At 39.6% G+C, this 17500-nt stretch overlaps 2 protein-coding genes across 2 annotated transcripts in view; one reads left to right on the top strand and one right to left on the bottom strand.

The window, feature by feature from the left end:
* LOC132118615 (tetratricopeptide repeat protein 39B-like) overlaps positions 1 to 6363 on the bottom strand; it is a 30611-nt gene extending 24248 nt beyond the window's left edge. Inside the window, exons 1-7 of the mRNA XM_059528574.1 lie at positions 6148 to 6363; positions 4043 to 4077; positions 3851 to 3955; positions 2713 to 2844; positions 2569 to 2645; positions 2008 to 2075; positions 1203 to 1267 (exon numbers count right to left, since the gene is read on the bottom strand). Coding sequence (XP_059384557.1) covers positions 1203 to 1267; positions 2008 to 2075; positions 2569 to 2645; positions 2713 to 2844; positions 3851 to 3955; positions 4043 to 4077; positions 6148 to 6195 — 530 coding nt within the window. The 5' untranslated portion in view covers positions 6196 to 6363. The remainder of the gene's footprint in view (positions 1 to 1202; positions 1268 to 2007; positions 2076 to 2568; positions 2646 to 2712; positions 2845 to 3850; positions 3956 to 4042; positions 4078 to 6147) is intronic.
* A 5905-nt stretch (positions 6364 to 12268) lies between these two features.
* Positions 12269 to 17500, top strand: part of LOC132117628 (coiled-coil domain-containing protein 171-like) — a 23925-nt gene continuing 18693 nt past the window's right edge. The window contains exons 1-5 of the mRNA XM_059526960.1: positions 12269 to 12349; positions 13046 to 13109; positions 13400 to 13427; positions 15099 to 15304; positions 15347 to 15546. Coding sequence (XP_059382943.1) covers positions 12269 to 12349; positions 13046 to 13109; positions 13400 to 13427; positions 15099 to 15304; positions 15347 to 15546 — 579 coding nt within the window. The remainder of the gene's footprint in view (positions 12350 to 13045; positions 13110 to 13399; positions 13428 to 15098; positions 15305 to 15346; positions 15547 to 17500) is intronic.

Raw genomic sequence — 17500 nt, forward strand, 5'->3', positions numbered from 1 at the left:
TTGTCCGGGGCTATATGTCCCCGGTAGTGTCTCCCAAGGCAAACAGGTCCTAGGGGACGGGTCAGACAAATAGTGGTTCAATAGCCCTTTCATGGAAAATGTAAAAACAAGGACCATGATGTCGCACGGCATGGTGCCGCCGGGGCCCCACCCTGGAGTCAGGCCCGGGGCGGGGGCTAGAATGTGGGTTCTGGGACCACCCCCTTGAGAGAGGCTGGATTCTCTACTACTCTGGAGTTGTCTGCGGCGAGAGAAGGCGGGCTGGTGTGGGGTTGCTCATAGCTCCCCAGCTAAGTCGCCATGTGTTGGTGTTTACCCCGGTGAATGACAGGGTTGCTTCCCTGCGCCTTCGGCTCGGGGATAAGTCTCTCACTGTCATTTGTGCTTACGGGCCACATGGCAGTGTAGAGTACCCGTCCTTCCTGGGGTCTCTGGAAGGGGTGCTGGAAAGTGCTCTGAACGGGGACTCCATCATTCTACTGGGGGACTTCAACGCTCACGTGGGCAGCGACAGTGATACCTGGAGGGGTGTGATTGGGAGGAATGGCCCCCTGATCTGAACCTGAGTGGTGTTCTGTTATTGGACTTCTTTGCAAGTCACAGTTTGTCGATAATGAACACCATGTTCAAGCATAAGGGTCTCCATCAGTGCACGTGGCACCAGGACACCCTAGGCTGAAGGTCAATGATTGACTTTGTGGTCGTTTCCTCTGACCTCCGGCAGTGTGTTTTGGACACTCGGGTAAAGAGAGGGGCGGAGCTGTCAACTGATCAACACCTGGTGGTGAGTTGGATCCGATGACAGGGGAGGAAGCTGGACACACCTGGTGGAGCCCGACGTATTGTGAGGGTCTGTTGGGCTGAGCCCCGAGAGATTTTCAATTCCCTCCTCCGGCAGAGCTTTGACCAGATTCTGACGGAGGCTGGAGACATTGTGTCCGAGTGGACCATGTTCTCCGCCTCCATTGTCAATGCAGCCCCTCGGAGCCGTGGCCATGAGGTCTCTGGTGCCTGTCGAGGTGGCAATCCCCGAAGTGGTGGACACAGGAAGTAAGGGATGTTGTCAAGCTGAAGGCGGAAGGTATTGCTTATACGCAATAACGTCCAATTTTATACATAAATACAATATTTATAAAAGATATCATAGGTTGTATAATATTTTAATACAGGTAACAGGGATGAATTCTAGATTTCAGACTCACTTGTAAATTTGATAACTTGTGCGTATTTTAATTCCTCCTTTAATAAAACTGATCATGTTTTCATCCTGAAATACAGAAAACAGAGAGGAATCAGTATTTGCCTTTATGTATTTCATCTTATTTAATACGGATTAAGAATGAATGAATATGTATCTGTATTTATTCTTTTGGTTAATTTGTTAATAATATTTTACTGCACTTTAATAAATAAATAAATATATTAGTGCTGTCAAAGGATTAATTGCAATAAATCGTGTTCAAGATCAGTTTTGGTTTACATAATATGTGTGTGTACTGTGTATATTTATTATGTATATATATATATATATTTAAGAATATATATATTTAAGTATATATTTAAGAAAAATATAAACATGTTTATATATGAAATATATATTAAAAACAAATGTACTGTATGTAATAGTAAATACACACAGTACACACATATATTATGTAAATAAAAACTTTTATTTTGGATGTGATTAATGGTTTGACAGCACTAAAATAAATAAATAAAATATTATTCCTGTTTATTCTTTTGGTAAATAGGTTGTTAATAATATTTTACTTCACTTAAAAAAAAATAAAAATAAATAATAATAATAATAATAATAAGTAATGTTCTTACAATGCAATATTTTTGTCTTGTTTTCCATTAAAGTATCTAAACATCCTTGAAACAAGATTTACTTGAGAAGCAGCTCTGCTTGAGACATTAACACTTCTACGAGTTTTTCTTCTTATAAGCATGAACTGTACTAAAATGAATAAGTGAAACATTAGTGGATGTGGATGGGATACAGACCTGTATGAATGTTAGCATGGCTTTCTGCAGCAAACACTCAGCGTAGCAGATCTCCGCATGCATCTCCTCTGCACAAACACACACACACACACACACACGCGTTTGAGAACACGTTTCCCAGCAGACGCGGTGTCTCTGTAGAGCTGTGCGATATACATCGTAAAAGTTGTTCTAACGACGTGTGAATTGACATTATGGAGAATCTAAACATCACTTCAGACGCAGCTTCTGTGTTCAAAGATTAGTTTCATTCATACTGAAGACATATTATTATAATTCACTGATTAAATGTAAGAATTTGACTCAAAAGATGACACGCTTTTACAAAATCTTTTTTTTTTAATAAAAGTACAAATGGCCATAAAAGGTAAAAATCAATGTAAAGATATTGAAAAATGTATTCGTATTCTATCCAGCACAGAGAATATGAAGAACATCAAACACTTCAGGAGTCAGTTTAAGATCCCAGCACAATAACACAATCGAAATTATCATTATCGATAAACTCCAAGAAAATGTGGAGACACTATGTTTTTGTCAGTATCTCAGCCGTGCGCTGACCTGCTGTCAGGCCTTCGAGCGTGTGTTTGGACATCAGGCTGGAGATGGACTCCACCACCGAGCTCCGTTTCCTGAACCTGTGGACAGACGGGACACAGATCAGAAGCGGAGCGGCTCGGGAAGCATCTCGTATTTGAGCCGCACCTCTGACAGGTCTCCAAGGCCTCTCTGATGGTGCTCATCCCGGCCTGGATGTCTCTGTGCTCGAAGGTCATGGTGGCCTGCATGACCAGGACACTGCTGTAGCCCAGAGCGTGATACATGCTGTCCTTCCACCTGCAGAACACACGTCCTGACCTCAGTGAGTCATTCAGGCACTGCTCCTAACACCATGACAGCATCAAGACTGTGTCCAGTCAGATAAATGCTACAAGGTGTGCGATTGATGTTTCATGAATGAGTTTCTTTCGTCTGCTGAAACCAAACAGTCCACAGTGACTTTTTTTCCTATCAGACATTCATCAAAATATCTTCTTTTGTGTTCAGCACAAGAAAGAAATTAATAGCTTCAGGTTTGGGACAACATTTGAGTGAGTAAATAATAATTTTAGGGTGAACTATTCCTTTAATGACAGTCGGCAGCATGTTCAGTACTGTCTCTTTAAGAGCTGCACGCATCTAATATACAGAAACACATTAGTTTCTCAATTGTTTACGTTCATTTTAGACATAACCAGTCTATTAAAGCAATAAACAGTGAATTTATAACAACTAAGGGACAGAATGAAGCGAAGTGACTAAAACCCCTTGTCTGTAATAAATTCACTGTAAACCACGGCTTCACCAGGTTTATTCCATATACATAGTGAGGTTTCATTGAATAAAACAGAGCAAATAAAGTATAAGGATATTAATAAAAACAGTATTCTTCCACCAAACAATCCTCAGAAACAGCTGTGATTGCTACAAAGTGGTTGCCGAGCAACACACAAACGTAAACAAAGGAGTGTGTTACATTGTAGCGTAATTTACAACAGCTTCGAACGCAGCTCAGCCAATCAGAATCAAGGACCAGAACTCTCCGCTTTATAAATGTAAATAATAAATAAATTAAATTGATTAGTATCAGTATTTTTCATTGTAAGGTGATATAAACAAATGCAGTTAAACTAATGTTAAAAAATGTAATCTTTTTTTTAACTGAACTGATAACAATTAAACTGAAACTGAATTAATTTGACATTTATATTTAGCAGACACTTCGATGCAGCTTACAGAAGAGGAACAAGAGCACATGTCCACATGATTACAAAATAAAAGTCACCAGGAAGCAGTGCTTTACCAGGGTCTGAGCAGATCCAGCGCTTCAGAGAACTTGTTGTTGAGGACCAGGTTGAGGGCCATGCTGCACTCCTCTATAGACGTCCGCAGGTCCATCTTAGACGCCCTGAACACACACACACACACACACTGAGACCCGCAGACATCTGACGGATGATCTGAAGTGTTGGGTTCACACTGATCAGATACTCACACTGGGATGCGATCGAAAGCATCTTCAAAACAGTCCTGAAACAAGCAGAACGGATGAACATTAACGTGTGTTTGAGTGTGAACTGAACAAAAGTAACAGTAAAAACATTTATAATGTGACAAAAGATTTCTATTTCAAATAAATGCAGTCTTTCTGAACTTTCTGTTCATCTGTGAATCCTGAAAATTAAAATGTATCACAGTTTCCTCAAAACTATTGCGCAGCACAACTGTGTTTAACACTGATAATAATCAGAAATGTTTCTTGAGCAGTAAATCATCATATTATTCTGATTTCTGAAGATCATGTGACACTGAAGACTGGAGGAATGATGCTGGAAATACAGCGGAGCATCACAGAAATAAATTACACTTTAATTGATATTAAAATAGAGAACAGCTGCTTTAAATTGTAATAATATTTAACCATTTTTTACTGTGTTTTTAAATAAATAATTGCAGCTTTGGTGCCAATTTTTCAAATTTTGCTTTAAGCTATATATCCTGCAGACAAAACGTGGGACACAGAAATGAGAAATATTGCAAAACTAAAATTAATAAAAGAATAAAAGTATTAAAATATACAAATAAATATATTTAAAATAAAATATATTTAAAATAAAATAACTATTTTAAAAATTTAAATATATAATATAAAAAAATTATAAATAAAAAAACTATTAAAAAAATAGTAAACGTATTAAAATAAATCAAAACAGAAACAGATCACAGCACAGTCAGAATCACAATCAGTCAGACGACTCATTATTCTGTGTTTCTGGTTTCTCTGGAGGAGGAATTATGAAGCATGTTTCAGTAGTTTATTTCATTTCTGGCCCCAAGCGGTTACGACATAATACAGTTTATGTCTAACCTCTGCATCTGATGAGTGAACTTCTGCAGAGATTCCTCTATAAATCACTCTGACTGAAGTGAGAGAAAGATCCCACAGCTTTCAAGAAAGAAAGGTTCAAATAAAAAATGTCTAAGTCTGAGAGTCTGCTGCTCTGATCAGGACTTCACTGCATCTGACAAACTGATCTCAAATAATACTACATCCGTTATGAATAAAACAACAATAGTGTTTCACCCACAACATTAATAAATACTTTATACAGTCAACTACTCTGCCCTACAATCACATGATCTCACAAAAACAGCATGACATTTCCATTTTGACACCCACAGAATCACACACACACACACACACACACACACTCTCTCTCTCTCCACACACACACACACACACACACACACTGAACAAAGGTGAATGAGTGTACATGTGTTTTTATGAATGATCTACAGAAAGACACATCAAGAGCAGACTTTGGCTCTCTCTCTCTTACACACACACACACACTGCATGCTTTAAAAGCCTTTCATCAGATGACTTCAATCACTCAGCGCTGTTACGAGTGTGTGTGTGTCTGTGTGTGAGAGTGTGTGTGTGTGTGGTTACTGAAGCACCTGGTTGCCATGGAAACTTTCCTGTCAGGTAACAATATGAAATAATAAACGAGGCGCTGATACACAGAGATAAACTGTAGTTATTCAACTAATCTAATCTACTCATTTCAGTTCATTTATTCGGACTACATTTTTTAATTACTTTTTTTTTTTTTTTAAATCTAACATGTTTTGAACTTAACATACTTAATTAAACTTTTTCAATTCTGATATAAAAAGCAAGGAGAAAGAAAATATATTTCTTTTTTGATATCAACATTATTAAACTTATTAACGTTACACCAGGGCTTTACAAACTGGGCTTAATTCAAGATGTACAGTGGGCTTGTTGATAGAAAGCTAATAAATAATTTAAAAATTTATTTTTATTGCAAAATAAAATAATAATACTCTCACTGTATCACAGTATAGATGCAGCACTTTTATTTTTTTTATAAGTGAATGCGCGTCGTGCTTAACCTTATGACGTCACCTCCGTTGTATAAATATGCAAATGACGTTTACCTGAACACAAACGCACATCTGCTGTTATTGACACCGAGTCAATATGTAATTAAATCTCTGACTGACGAGTTTATGCAGAAATCTGGATAAATATAGACTTCCGCTTCTGAGAGAAAAGAGCCCTATGTAAGTCACCTCCTCCTCCGGTTTCGCGCCGTCCGCTCCGTTACCGACCCGAGCCATGGCGCATTAACCGTGACACATCTGGATCCGTCCGGCTTCTCCTCCGCCGACTGCGCTGCTGCAGACGGTTCTTCGTAGCGGACTCCGTCGGTAACGTCCAGCTTCTCGGTAATGACGCCGAACGTCGTCGGTTTGGAGGCGTGACTTTGAATCACCGGACACGCCCATCGACGCGTCACGCGCGCCCTTAGTGATTAAAAACAGCGTTATAGTATTTATAATTCAATTAATTACCCAGAAGCGTTGGTATGAACAGCCGTTTGTGTAATTCAGCAACGGTTTGCGTGAACCGGACGCAGAATTACCGGTCTCATGAATATTAATCGACTCCGTCTGACTGCCTAGCTCTGACATTGGCTGTAACTGTTATGTTCTAATTCATATTCATGAGCCACAGGCTTCGCTCATTGGCCAACAGACCGCCATGGTACTCAGCGCTCACTCAGTTAACTGTAACACGAGAAAGAGTGATGAATTCATTGCTAACTAAACACGTTCTAAACACGAAATTACCTGACAAGTTAAAGTAAACTGCACGCTTTTCAAGGATGTACATTTAATGCATGTGCGTAGATAAAGGCATACTTTCAAAAGTATGTTATTTTAAGTTATATTAACTTGAAATATTAGGACATATACTGATCAATATGCTAAATTATTCCCAAAACATATCCTTGTGTGGCGGCTGACACAGAATAGCTTATGCAGTTTGCGGTCAGCGGATATTTGATTCAGATCGGGAGTTCGGAGCACGGATCGCGAATCATTCATACAGTTGAGTGCGGATCACGAATTGCTCGAATCTTGGGAGCGGGTCCGCGAATCATTTGATTCAGATCAGAACTTCGGAATTCCGAATCTTTTGATTCAGATCGGGAGTTCACGGATCGCGAATCATTCATACAGGAATCCTGTATTGCGGATCGCGAAAGTGATCGAATCCTCGGAGCGGGTCCGCGAATCATTTGATTCAGATCAGAACTTCACAATTCCGAATCTTTTGATTCAGATCGGGAGTTTGGAGCACGGATCGCGAATCATTCATGAACCCTGTTCGATTGCGGACTGCGGATCGCGAATTGATCGAATCTTTGGAGCGGGTCCGCGAATCATTTGATTCAGATCAGAACTTCGGAATTCCGAATCTTTTGATTCAGATCGGGAGTTCGGAGCACGGATCGCGAATCATTCATACAGGAATCCTGTTCGAGTGCGGATCGCAAATTGATCGAATCTTTCGGAGCGGGTCCGCGAATCATTTGATTCAGATCAGTTCTTCGGAATTCCGAATCTTTCGATTCAGATTGGGAGTTCACGGATCGCGAATCATTTCATACAGGAATCCTGTTCGAGTGCGGATCGCGAATTGATCGAATCTTTGGAGCGGATTCGCGAATCATTTGATTCAGATCAGAACGACTGTAAATCTTTTTTCTTAACTCTTTTTTATTTTATTTTTTATTAAACAACACATAACATCAAACCAGTACAAGTACTACATTTATAAAAAAAAAAAAAAAAAAAGGTTTTATAATTACTTGTATTAATTAGTAAATCATTATTAGTAGTAGTAAAATTAGTTTTTTAGCTGGTTTACATAAAACCTATCTATCTATATATATATATACAGGTCCTTCTCAAAAAATTAGCATATTGTGATAAAGTTCATTATTTTCCATAATGTAATGATAAAAATTTAACTTTCATATATTTTAGATTCATTGCACACCAAGTGAAATATTTCAGGTCTTTTATTGTTTTAATACTGATGATTTTGGCATACAGCTCATGAAAACCCAAAATGCCGGTCTCAAAAAATTAGCATATTTCATCCGACCAATAAAAGAAAATTGTTTTTAATTCAAAAAAGTAAACCTTCAAATAATTATGTTCAGTTATGCACTCAATACTTGGTGGGGAATCCTTTTGCAGAAATGACTGCTTCAATGCGGCGTGGCATGGAGGCAATCAGCCTGTGGCACTGCTGAGGTGTTATGGAGGCCCAGGATGCTTCGATAGCGGCCTTAAGCTCATCCAGAGTGTTTGGTCTTGCGTCTCTCAACTTTCTCTTCACAATATCCCACAGATTCTCTATGGGGTTCAGGTCAGGAGAGTTGGCAGGCCAATTGAGCACAGTAATACCATGGTCAGTAAACCATTTACCAGTGGTTTTGGCACTGTGAGCAGGTGCCAGGTCGTGCTGAAAAACGAAATCTTCATCTCCATAAAGCTTTTCAGCAGATGGAAGCATGAAGTGCTCCAAAAACTCCTGATAGCTAGCTGCATTGACCCTGCCCTTGATAAAACACAGTGGACCAACACCAGCAGCTGACATGGCACCCCAGACCATCACTGACTGTGGGTACTTGACACTGGACTTCAGGTATTTTGGCATTTCCTTCTCCCCAGTCTTCCTCTAGACTCTGGCACCTTGATTTCCGAATGACATGCAAAATTTGTCCAAAAGTCCAGTGCTGCTTCTCTGTAGCCCAGGTCAGGCGCTTCTGCCGCTGTTTCTGGTTCAAAAGTGGCTTGACCTGGGGAATGCGGCACCTGTAGCCCATTTCCTGCACACGCCTGTGCACGGTGGCTCTGGATGTTTCTACTCCAGACTCAGTCCACTGCTTCCGCAGGTCCCCCAAGGTCTGGAATCGGTCCTTCTCCACAATCTTCCTCAGGCTCCGGTCACCTCTTCTCGTTGTGCAGCTTTATTTGCCACACTTTTTCCTTCCCACTGAGGTGCCTTGATACAGCACTCTGGGAACAGCCTGTTCGTTAAGAAATTTCTTTCTGTGTCTTACCCTCTCGCTTGAGGGTGTCAATGATGGCCTTCTGGTCAGCAGTCTTACCCATGATTGCGGTTTTGAGTAATGAACCAGGCTGGGAGTTTTTAAAAGCCTCAGGAATCTTTTGCAGGTGTTTAGAGTTAATTAGTTGATTCAGATGATTAGGTTAATAGCTCGTTTAGAGAACCTTTTCATGATATGCTAATTTTTTGAGACAGGAATTTTGGGTTTTCATGAGCTGTATGCCAAAATCATCAGTATTAAAACAATAAAAGACCTGAAATATTTCAGTTGGTGTGCAATGAATCTAAAATATATGAAAGTTAAATTTTATCATTACATTATGGAAAATAATGAACTTTATCACAACATGCTAATTTTTTGAGAAGGACCTGTATATGTGTGTTTTATATAAATACACATGGTTTCATCACATTGTAAATGAAAGATGCAGTATGCAGTAACACATAGTGATCAGTTTTCTGAAGGCCATCAGAGGTTATTAGAATCAGATGTAATCACAACACAAGCTCCAGTGAGTACTAAAGATCAGTTTAATGCAGATTCACTGTAATAATATCACACAGGAAGCACATGCAAGTGCTCAATAATACAAATCTAGGGGCGTCTGAGCTAGAACACGTTACGGCTAAATGCATTCATTAAAGATAGCGTCTGTTGTATTAGCACCGGATTCAGATCAGATAATAGTGTGTGTGAGGAAGAGTGTAACTGTATGAATATAATGTAGCTGCCCTGTGTATAAACACACACCAGTTAACATTTTAATGCTCGGGTTTAATGCATTTGATCGTGTCACAACTAACAAACAGAACAGAGAACAAACATCGGTCTGAAGGCGTTGAGATAAATCTGAGTTGAAGACTGCATGTTCACTGCTGATGTGATCTAATGCTCGGTGATGAAAGGAAAGGTATAAATCAGGCTTCACGAGAGAACCGGACGAGTGAAATCAAAGCGTGTTTGATGATGGACTGACAGCAGAAACATCGCCGCTTCTGACCTTTATTAGTGTCTTTCTCTCGTCTGAAGTATTGAAGAACAGAAACACTGACATCATGGCACTGGGATTCATCTGTGACAGGAAAACCTCGTGTAGAGAACCTGTGACTATGATGAGGAATCGCACTGGACGGTAAAAACGCTCAGCGTGAATAAATAACTGCAACGGCGACAGGATAAAACTCTCCAACAGCGGATAAAAAGCCTGATTTCAGAACAACAACAGAAGGATAAAAACGGCAGTGGTCTCCTCGCGTCAGCTCCTGTCCGCCCTGAAAACAGACCAGAGAGCAGTCAAAGCATGACGTCATGTTGAGCGAACAAAACAGAAACACAAGCATTGCTTTAACACCGCGCTGTTCTGGAGATCTTAAAGGAACGGTTCACACAGAAATGAACATTTGCTGATAATGTGCTCACCTTCAGTCCATCCATGGTTTGTTTCTTCATCAGATTTGGAGAAATGTAGCATTGCATCTGTGACTCAGCAATGTATGTGAATGGGTGCCGTCAGAATGAGAGTCCAAACAGCTGATGTTTAGTCCATCAGTTAACATCTGGATGTTTTTAACTCAAATACATAAGAGTCTATGATAATAACACTTCCTCCAGTGAAAAAGTGTTCTGGTCTGAATCAGGAGAGAGATCTGCACAGATCAAGCAGCGTTTAAACAGCTCTAAACAAACATGTGAGAGACAACAGCAGATGCACTTTTTCACTGGAGGAAGTGTTATTATGGATTTGAGTTAAAAACATCTTAATGCTGGATTTGTTTCATCTTTTGTCTTCTCCAGATGTTCACTGATGGACTGGAGTGCTGTGGATTATTGTGATGTTTTTATCAGCTGTTTGGACTCTCATTCTGACGGCACCCATTGGAGAGACACTGATGCAATGCTATATTTCTCCAAATCTGATGAAGGAACACACTCATCTACATCTATGGTGACCTGAGAGTAAGCACATTTTTTGGTGAGCTACTCCTTTAACAGGAGGTTGAGTTAAAACACTGTGTAGACAGTGAGGCTCACTGATGATGATGATGATGTCATACCTGTGAGGCACATGTCCAGTGGTTTGAGGCGCTTGTTTCGTATCTCGGGTCTCTTCGCAGACGCTCTTCAGACTGACAGCTGAACACAGACAGAGACTCGCTCTTATTACCACAGAATCTAACATGACATCTATCCGCTGAAATAATCAGATTAAATACTTCTATTAAAGGGGTCAAATGATGTGATTTCAAGTTTTCCTTTCTCTCTGGAGTGTTACAAGCTCTTGCTGCATAAAGCTTCATCACTGAGTCTGTCATGTGACTCTGTTCCTCTTTCAGCTTGAACTGATGGTCAAACTAAGGACATTGTTAACGGTCTTTCCTTTTTTTTTTTTGAAAGATGAAGCTCGCGATTATGGAAAGGGGTGTTACATTTCTGACAAGTGCTTGCTGTGTTCGGCCAATCACAATGCACTGGGTCAGCTGGCCAATCAGAGCAGACTGCTCGTGAGAAGGAGGGGCTTTGTTTGAGAGGCGGGGCATAGAGGACCTACAATAATGTACAGTATTTGAAAAATAATGTTTTTTGAACATTAAAGCATGTCACCATATTCTGTTACACCAAATACACAAAATAACATCATATGACCCCTTTAAAATAATCTAACTTAATCAAGATGTTTAAAAACACATTAAAAAATCAAGAATTTTGTGAGAGTGAGTGTGTGTGTGAGAGAGTGTGTGCGTGTGTCTGTGAGTGTGAGTGTGTCTGTGTGTGAGTATATGTGTGTGTTACCTGCTCTGGCGTCCGTCTCTCTCTCCTCCTGCAGTGAGTCGATGTACTCCTGACTCAGAGTCTCGTCGGCGTCTCCGATGAGGTAGATGTTTTTAAAGCGATGATACAGCATGGATGCTTTAAACATGATCGCCTCGCTGCCGCGAAACCAGCGCATCTGACCACACACACACACACACGTTACATGTGAGCCTGAACTCTACGTCACATGCACTGTGGTGGCAGAAAAACACTGGGACCAAGTGGAGGGAAACGGGTAAAATTCTTTTTTTTGTGCCTTTAGATGTCAGAATCAGTACGCAAATCATTTTTGTAGAATACTGTCGTCAAAGACAACATTTGAAGCTAAACGCAGACGTTTAAACAGACAGACTATGAGTGAGTACTGCTGTGATCACCCTACGTCTAATGCATACATTTGATTTAAACAATAGATCTATATAACATTCATATAAGCCGTTTTCTGCCTCCAGATGAACAAACCTCCACCACGGTCTGCAAACAGCGAACTGGTCTCTGCGTACCTTTCTGAGCGTGTCGATGAGCTCGCTGTGGTTCTGAATGTTTCGAGACGAGACCGGGACGTTGCTCAACTCATCCAGAGCCGATAAACACTTACTGACATCCTGAGAGACACACAATAATCAATCACAGTGAGGTCAGAGATCAGCTCGGAGAATCATCATACTGAGCACTTTCTACATGATATGAAATGAGTTCATACGGGATTCTCGAGCATCATTGAGATTCTGATGTCACCATGCAGCCGGTAGAGCAACGAGTCTGTGACGGACAGAGAGTGATCTGAAACACATACGCACGGTTAGAGATACACACACACACACACAGATTCAGTGTTGTTGGTGTGTGTCGTGTGCGTCTCACCTTTGCACTCTTCCTCTCTGCTGCTGCTGTTGTTCTGCTGTCTGTAGAAACACACTCTGTTAATGATGATAACTATAACAATAACATTAACTATAAAACTGAGCATTTATTTGCGCGTAGTTACACATTAGTAGACCTACACATTGCCCTGAACTACATTTCTGCGGCTATTAATAATATGTTTAAATGAAAACACAAGCAGGCAGTGGTGTTTTTTGTTCAAGTTTGATAAATGGAGCCACCGTTTCTATAGAAGATGTATGATTTGGCGTCTGGTGTGAAGGCATTATTATGGAACGGTGAGATCTTGATATGGTGATTTCCCTGGTGCTGACTGGTTTCACTCACTCTGTGTTCTGCTCCAGATCGTCGTCCTCCTCGTCTGCGGTGGGTTTGATGGGGCTGCTCTCGAGCCGTGTCTCCTCGCAGGTGTGAGTCTTTCCTCTGGTAGACGTCACCAGTCCCTGCAGTGACTTCAGCACGCTCTGTCTCTTCTCGGCCGGGATCTGACTCCTCTGAGACACACAGATACCGCTGCTGCTCCTCCGTATCTCTGAAGCGCTCTCCTCTTCATCGATCGCTTTCTGCTCCTCTTTAGTCTCGTCCGGCTTTTCAGAGACGACCAGAACGTCGCTCTTGGTCTGCTGGGGTTTATTCACCGTCTCGGTCTGTTTAGGCGTGTCTTGTGTGTCGATCTTCTTGACCTCGCTCTTCTCCAGTTCTTCTGGTGCAGGCGTCTGCTCCTCTGTGAGACGCTTCCTCTTTGAATCTGTAAAAGCAACAGCTCTGATCAGATAATAATAATAACCTTCTACATTATAATACAAACGTTAAGCATTTTACTTCTGTAATGGGACTTATTTCTGATACTGAGCAGGAAATATAGCAAGCAGGACTTAATTAGATTAGATTGAAAAGTGAATATGAAATTAATGCTCAATATTACTCATCAGAAATGTTAGCTATCAGTTTATATGTTGGTTTGTCCAAGTGATTTTTTATTTTGCACTGGTAAACATTGTCACATTCTTTACTTGCATAATAATAATAATAATAATAAATAATATTACTCAACAGTGTTACATCAATGTCATCGCTGCTAAAATTCAAAATAAAAGTTTAGCTTAATTTGAAGAAATTATGACGGAAATGAATTATTATAAAACATACTTTTCAAAGTAGCATAATTCAAAAAGTGACAGAATTTGGGGAAAATGTAATTGATTTATAATACTAATAAAAATCGATTAGATTATACAGGATTTTTGAACATTAAAATAGAATTTTAAGACAATTAAAAAGGAAAAATATTTTTGGGAAAATATAACTGAATTTGATTAAACATTCTTTTTGAATATTTAAATAATAAAAATTAAAAAATATATTTTAAATATATATTTTTTTAACTCAACTGATTAGACTTTTTTTATATATTGATTTATTAAAATGTAGCATAAAAAGTTTAATTAAACCATTACATGGAATCCAAATAAAAACAGAAAACATAGATTTTATAAAAAAAAAGATTTCATATGGTCCTAAAATTACATTTTTGTTAAACTTTGATAAATTGTTGTTAAACTGTTTAAGTTTCACGATTAATTAAACAAGCTTTATGATAACTTGATGTAATCCTAAACCAAAATAAAATGGAAAGAACAGAATTTGGGGAAAAATATAAAACGCTTTTTTTTTTTAAAGAAAAGCCTTTAAAAGAAAGCATTTTTTGTAAAATAAATAAATAAATAAAAATAAATGTAAAAAATTATAATAACTTGTTAAATTGCATAAGTTTCAAGGTTGCAATTAATTAAACATGCTTTTTGATTACTAAAATTGTATTTAATCAATAAAATGGAATTAAAAAAAAATGTAGAAAAAACTAAAACGGAATGTTGGAAATAAATAAAAATAAAACAGATTTCTGTATAAGGCAAGAATACAAATTTGACCAATTTTTTTTTTGTTTGTACTACTTAATATAATTAAGTTAATTTTTATGCAAATCTGCCATCTTAAAAATAACTCACAAAATGAAACGACTAATGCCTATTTTCTATTTTTTAATGCCAGATTTCATGTCAAATCTTAGTTTAAAGCCTTGAGTTCACCTGCTGGGCGGGAGGGGGCGGAGCTGCTCGTCACAGGAAGTGGAACAGGAGCGTCTTCCTTCACATCTGATTCAGTTTGTGAGCGTGTCCGCTTCAGAGCGGGTGTCTTCGCTGGCGTGGCAGTGATTTGGTCCGAGGTCTGGGTCAGATCTGCAGTAGAGCGTGTGATCCTCAAGGGCTGGAGGATTACAGCACAAAGAACAACATTAATCACTGATATAATCCAGGTGAGAGCTGGCTAAACTCACATCACACAAACCTGCTTGAGATTATGAGCCTCTCTCCGTTTCTTGATCTTTCTGTTCAGTGTGTGTTTCCTGCGAGCGGCGAGCCTCTTTGCTGCTGATGCTCCTCGTGATAAAATGATCTTTCTGGACGGTAAAATTCTCCGTTCAGCGACCGTCTTCACAGGCGTGACTCTCTTTGCAGGCGTGACTCTATCCGTCCGTCTCTCGTCTGGTGTGATGGTCTTTGTCACTGAATCTCTGACTCTCTTCGTCCGTCTCTCGTCTGGTGTGATGGTCTTTGTCACTGAATCTCTGACTCTCTTCACAGGCGTGACTCTCTTTGCAGGCGTGACTCTATCCGTCCGTCTCTCGTCTGGTGTGATGGTCTCGGTCACTGAATCTCTGACTCTCTTCGTCCGTCTCTCGTCTGGTGTGATGGTCTTTGTCACTGAATCTCTGACTCTCTTCGTCCGTCTCTCGTCTGGTGTGATGGTCTTTGTCACTGAATCTCTGGAGCGTGTTGATCTGGTTTTGGTGGTTTTATCGTCTGCCGGGGCCGCAACGGATTCAGACTTTGTTCTGCTGGTTTTCACAGGAGTTTCTTTCTTGCGAGGCGTCGCTGTGTTCGAGTCGTTCTTCGGCGCTGACTCCTTGCGGGACGCGCTCTGGTTCTTGGCTTCGCTCTTATTTTCTGCTTTCTTCTTCGTCCTGTCTTTCAGTTTCAGTCGACTCTCTGACAGTCGTTTCAGCAGCGCTGCTTTCTGTCACAAACACAGAACTCACATTCCAGTGGTTTTATAACAGCGAGCATCACAAACTGTAACACCGAGGGGTTAATCATTACTTCATTTTTCTTTTACTAATAAAGTATTTTTGGCTCTCAGTCATTTGTGTCGGCATGCATGTGTACCAAAGCAATGAGTGTTTAATTCATCATTCATGCTTCCTCCAGTGGAAAAGTGCATCTCACAATTTGTCCCTTTTTACCACAATGAAAACATGACCCATGGTTTTTGTGTACCTCTTATAAAACAATTTATAAACACTGACCTTGTGACCTCTGAGGCCCACACCCGGGTCGTTCTCGATCTCCCACATGCCCTCCTCGAAGCTGCCACGTTTGATTGGCCGGCCGTACTTCTCTTTGTTTGGCCAGTAGGGGACAATGTATTTGGGCAAGAGGCACGTTCTTGATGAGGAGAGATGATGGAGACAGTGTTCAAAACACAAAACTAGTAACTGCGCTGTCTAATAGTAAAGGACACAATATGCATTTTACATTTATGCATCTGGTAAATCATCGTGATCAAAAATAACTTGCATTGCATTCTAGACATTCAGTTCATGCTTTTATAAAATAAGAGTTTTTGTTTGTTTTTATTTTGTTGCATTCTTTCTATTACATGGAAATACATGTGTACAGATTTAACGCAATAAAAACTATTGTACATAAAGACTTTTATAAAGTTACAAATAGAAATGCTGTTATTTTTTAATCTTCTATTAAAAAGGAGTCTCATTCACGAAGCATTTGTACGCACAAACTTTTATTTGTGTGTGTGTGTGTGTCCAGTTTACTCACGTCGAGTGTGTTCCATAAAAGAAGATGGGGATCTTATTTTTGGGGGCTTTTCCTTCACCAATCTGAGTGACATATAAAACAACATTTGAACGGTCATATTTTAATTGACTTAATTTACTGTATATGAATAATATGCATAATATCTGCTGTATATAACTCACCCTGGCAGGCCAAAAAGGATAGCCCTTCATTTTAGCAAACACTATGTCCCCTGGAGTAAAATAATCTGTGGTCTGATCACTTGTCATCTTCATCTGAGAAAATAAAGGGTTAACATTAATTAATAAAAAACAACAATTATGTGTCACCAACAAGCGCAAACAATAAACAAAACACTGGACCAGCAAATGTATCGCTTACATTCATAAAATTAGCCTTCATGGTTATTAACTTGCTTTTGTTAAACAATAATACGCTTTATTAAGATTTAAATTCTATCGACACTTAAGTACCGTTAACAGTTAAATAAAAGAACGTTAGCCGTGTTCGGCTAGCTCAGGCTAACATAAGCAGAGTGTGTGTTTAAAAACTCACCTTCACTCCCTTCTGCATATCTACTCTCTCAGAGACCACTCTAAAAACTCTCAGATTTAAAAACAACACGAAAAACACGCGAATTAAAAATATCACGCGATGAATGAAAGGACTCGGGAGACGTGCACGAGAATGTGTGTCTCCCCTCAGCGCCGATGGAATAGTTCGGTCCGCCTCCCGCTAGGCGCGACTGAGGAATGTACCACTGCTGAGAGAGGGGGGCGGGTGATCTATAATTTTTTCAAAATATAATTAATAGCAGGTTTCTTCTCAATATTAAGTTTAATTACTAGGTATGTTAGTTTATGTACAATTACTCGCGAGTTTAAAATTAGATTTGCAATCTGAAAAGCGAAACTACATCAC

The sequence above is a fragment of the Carassius carassius genome, chromosome 37, assembly GCF_963082965.1.
Source record: "Carassius carassius chromosome 37, fCarCar2.1, whole genome shotgun sequence".
In the NCBI taxonomy this organism is placed as follows: domain Eukaryota; kingdom Metazoa; phylum Chordata; class Actinopteri; order Cypriniformes; family Cyprinidae; genus Carassius; species Carassius carassius.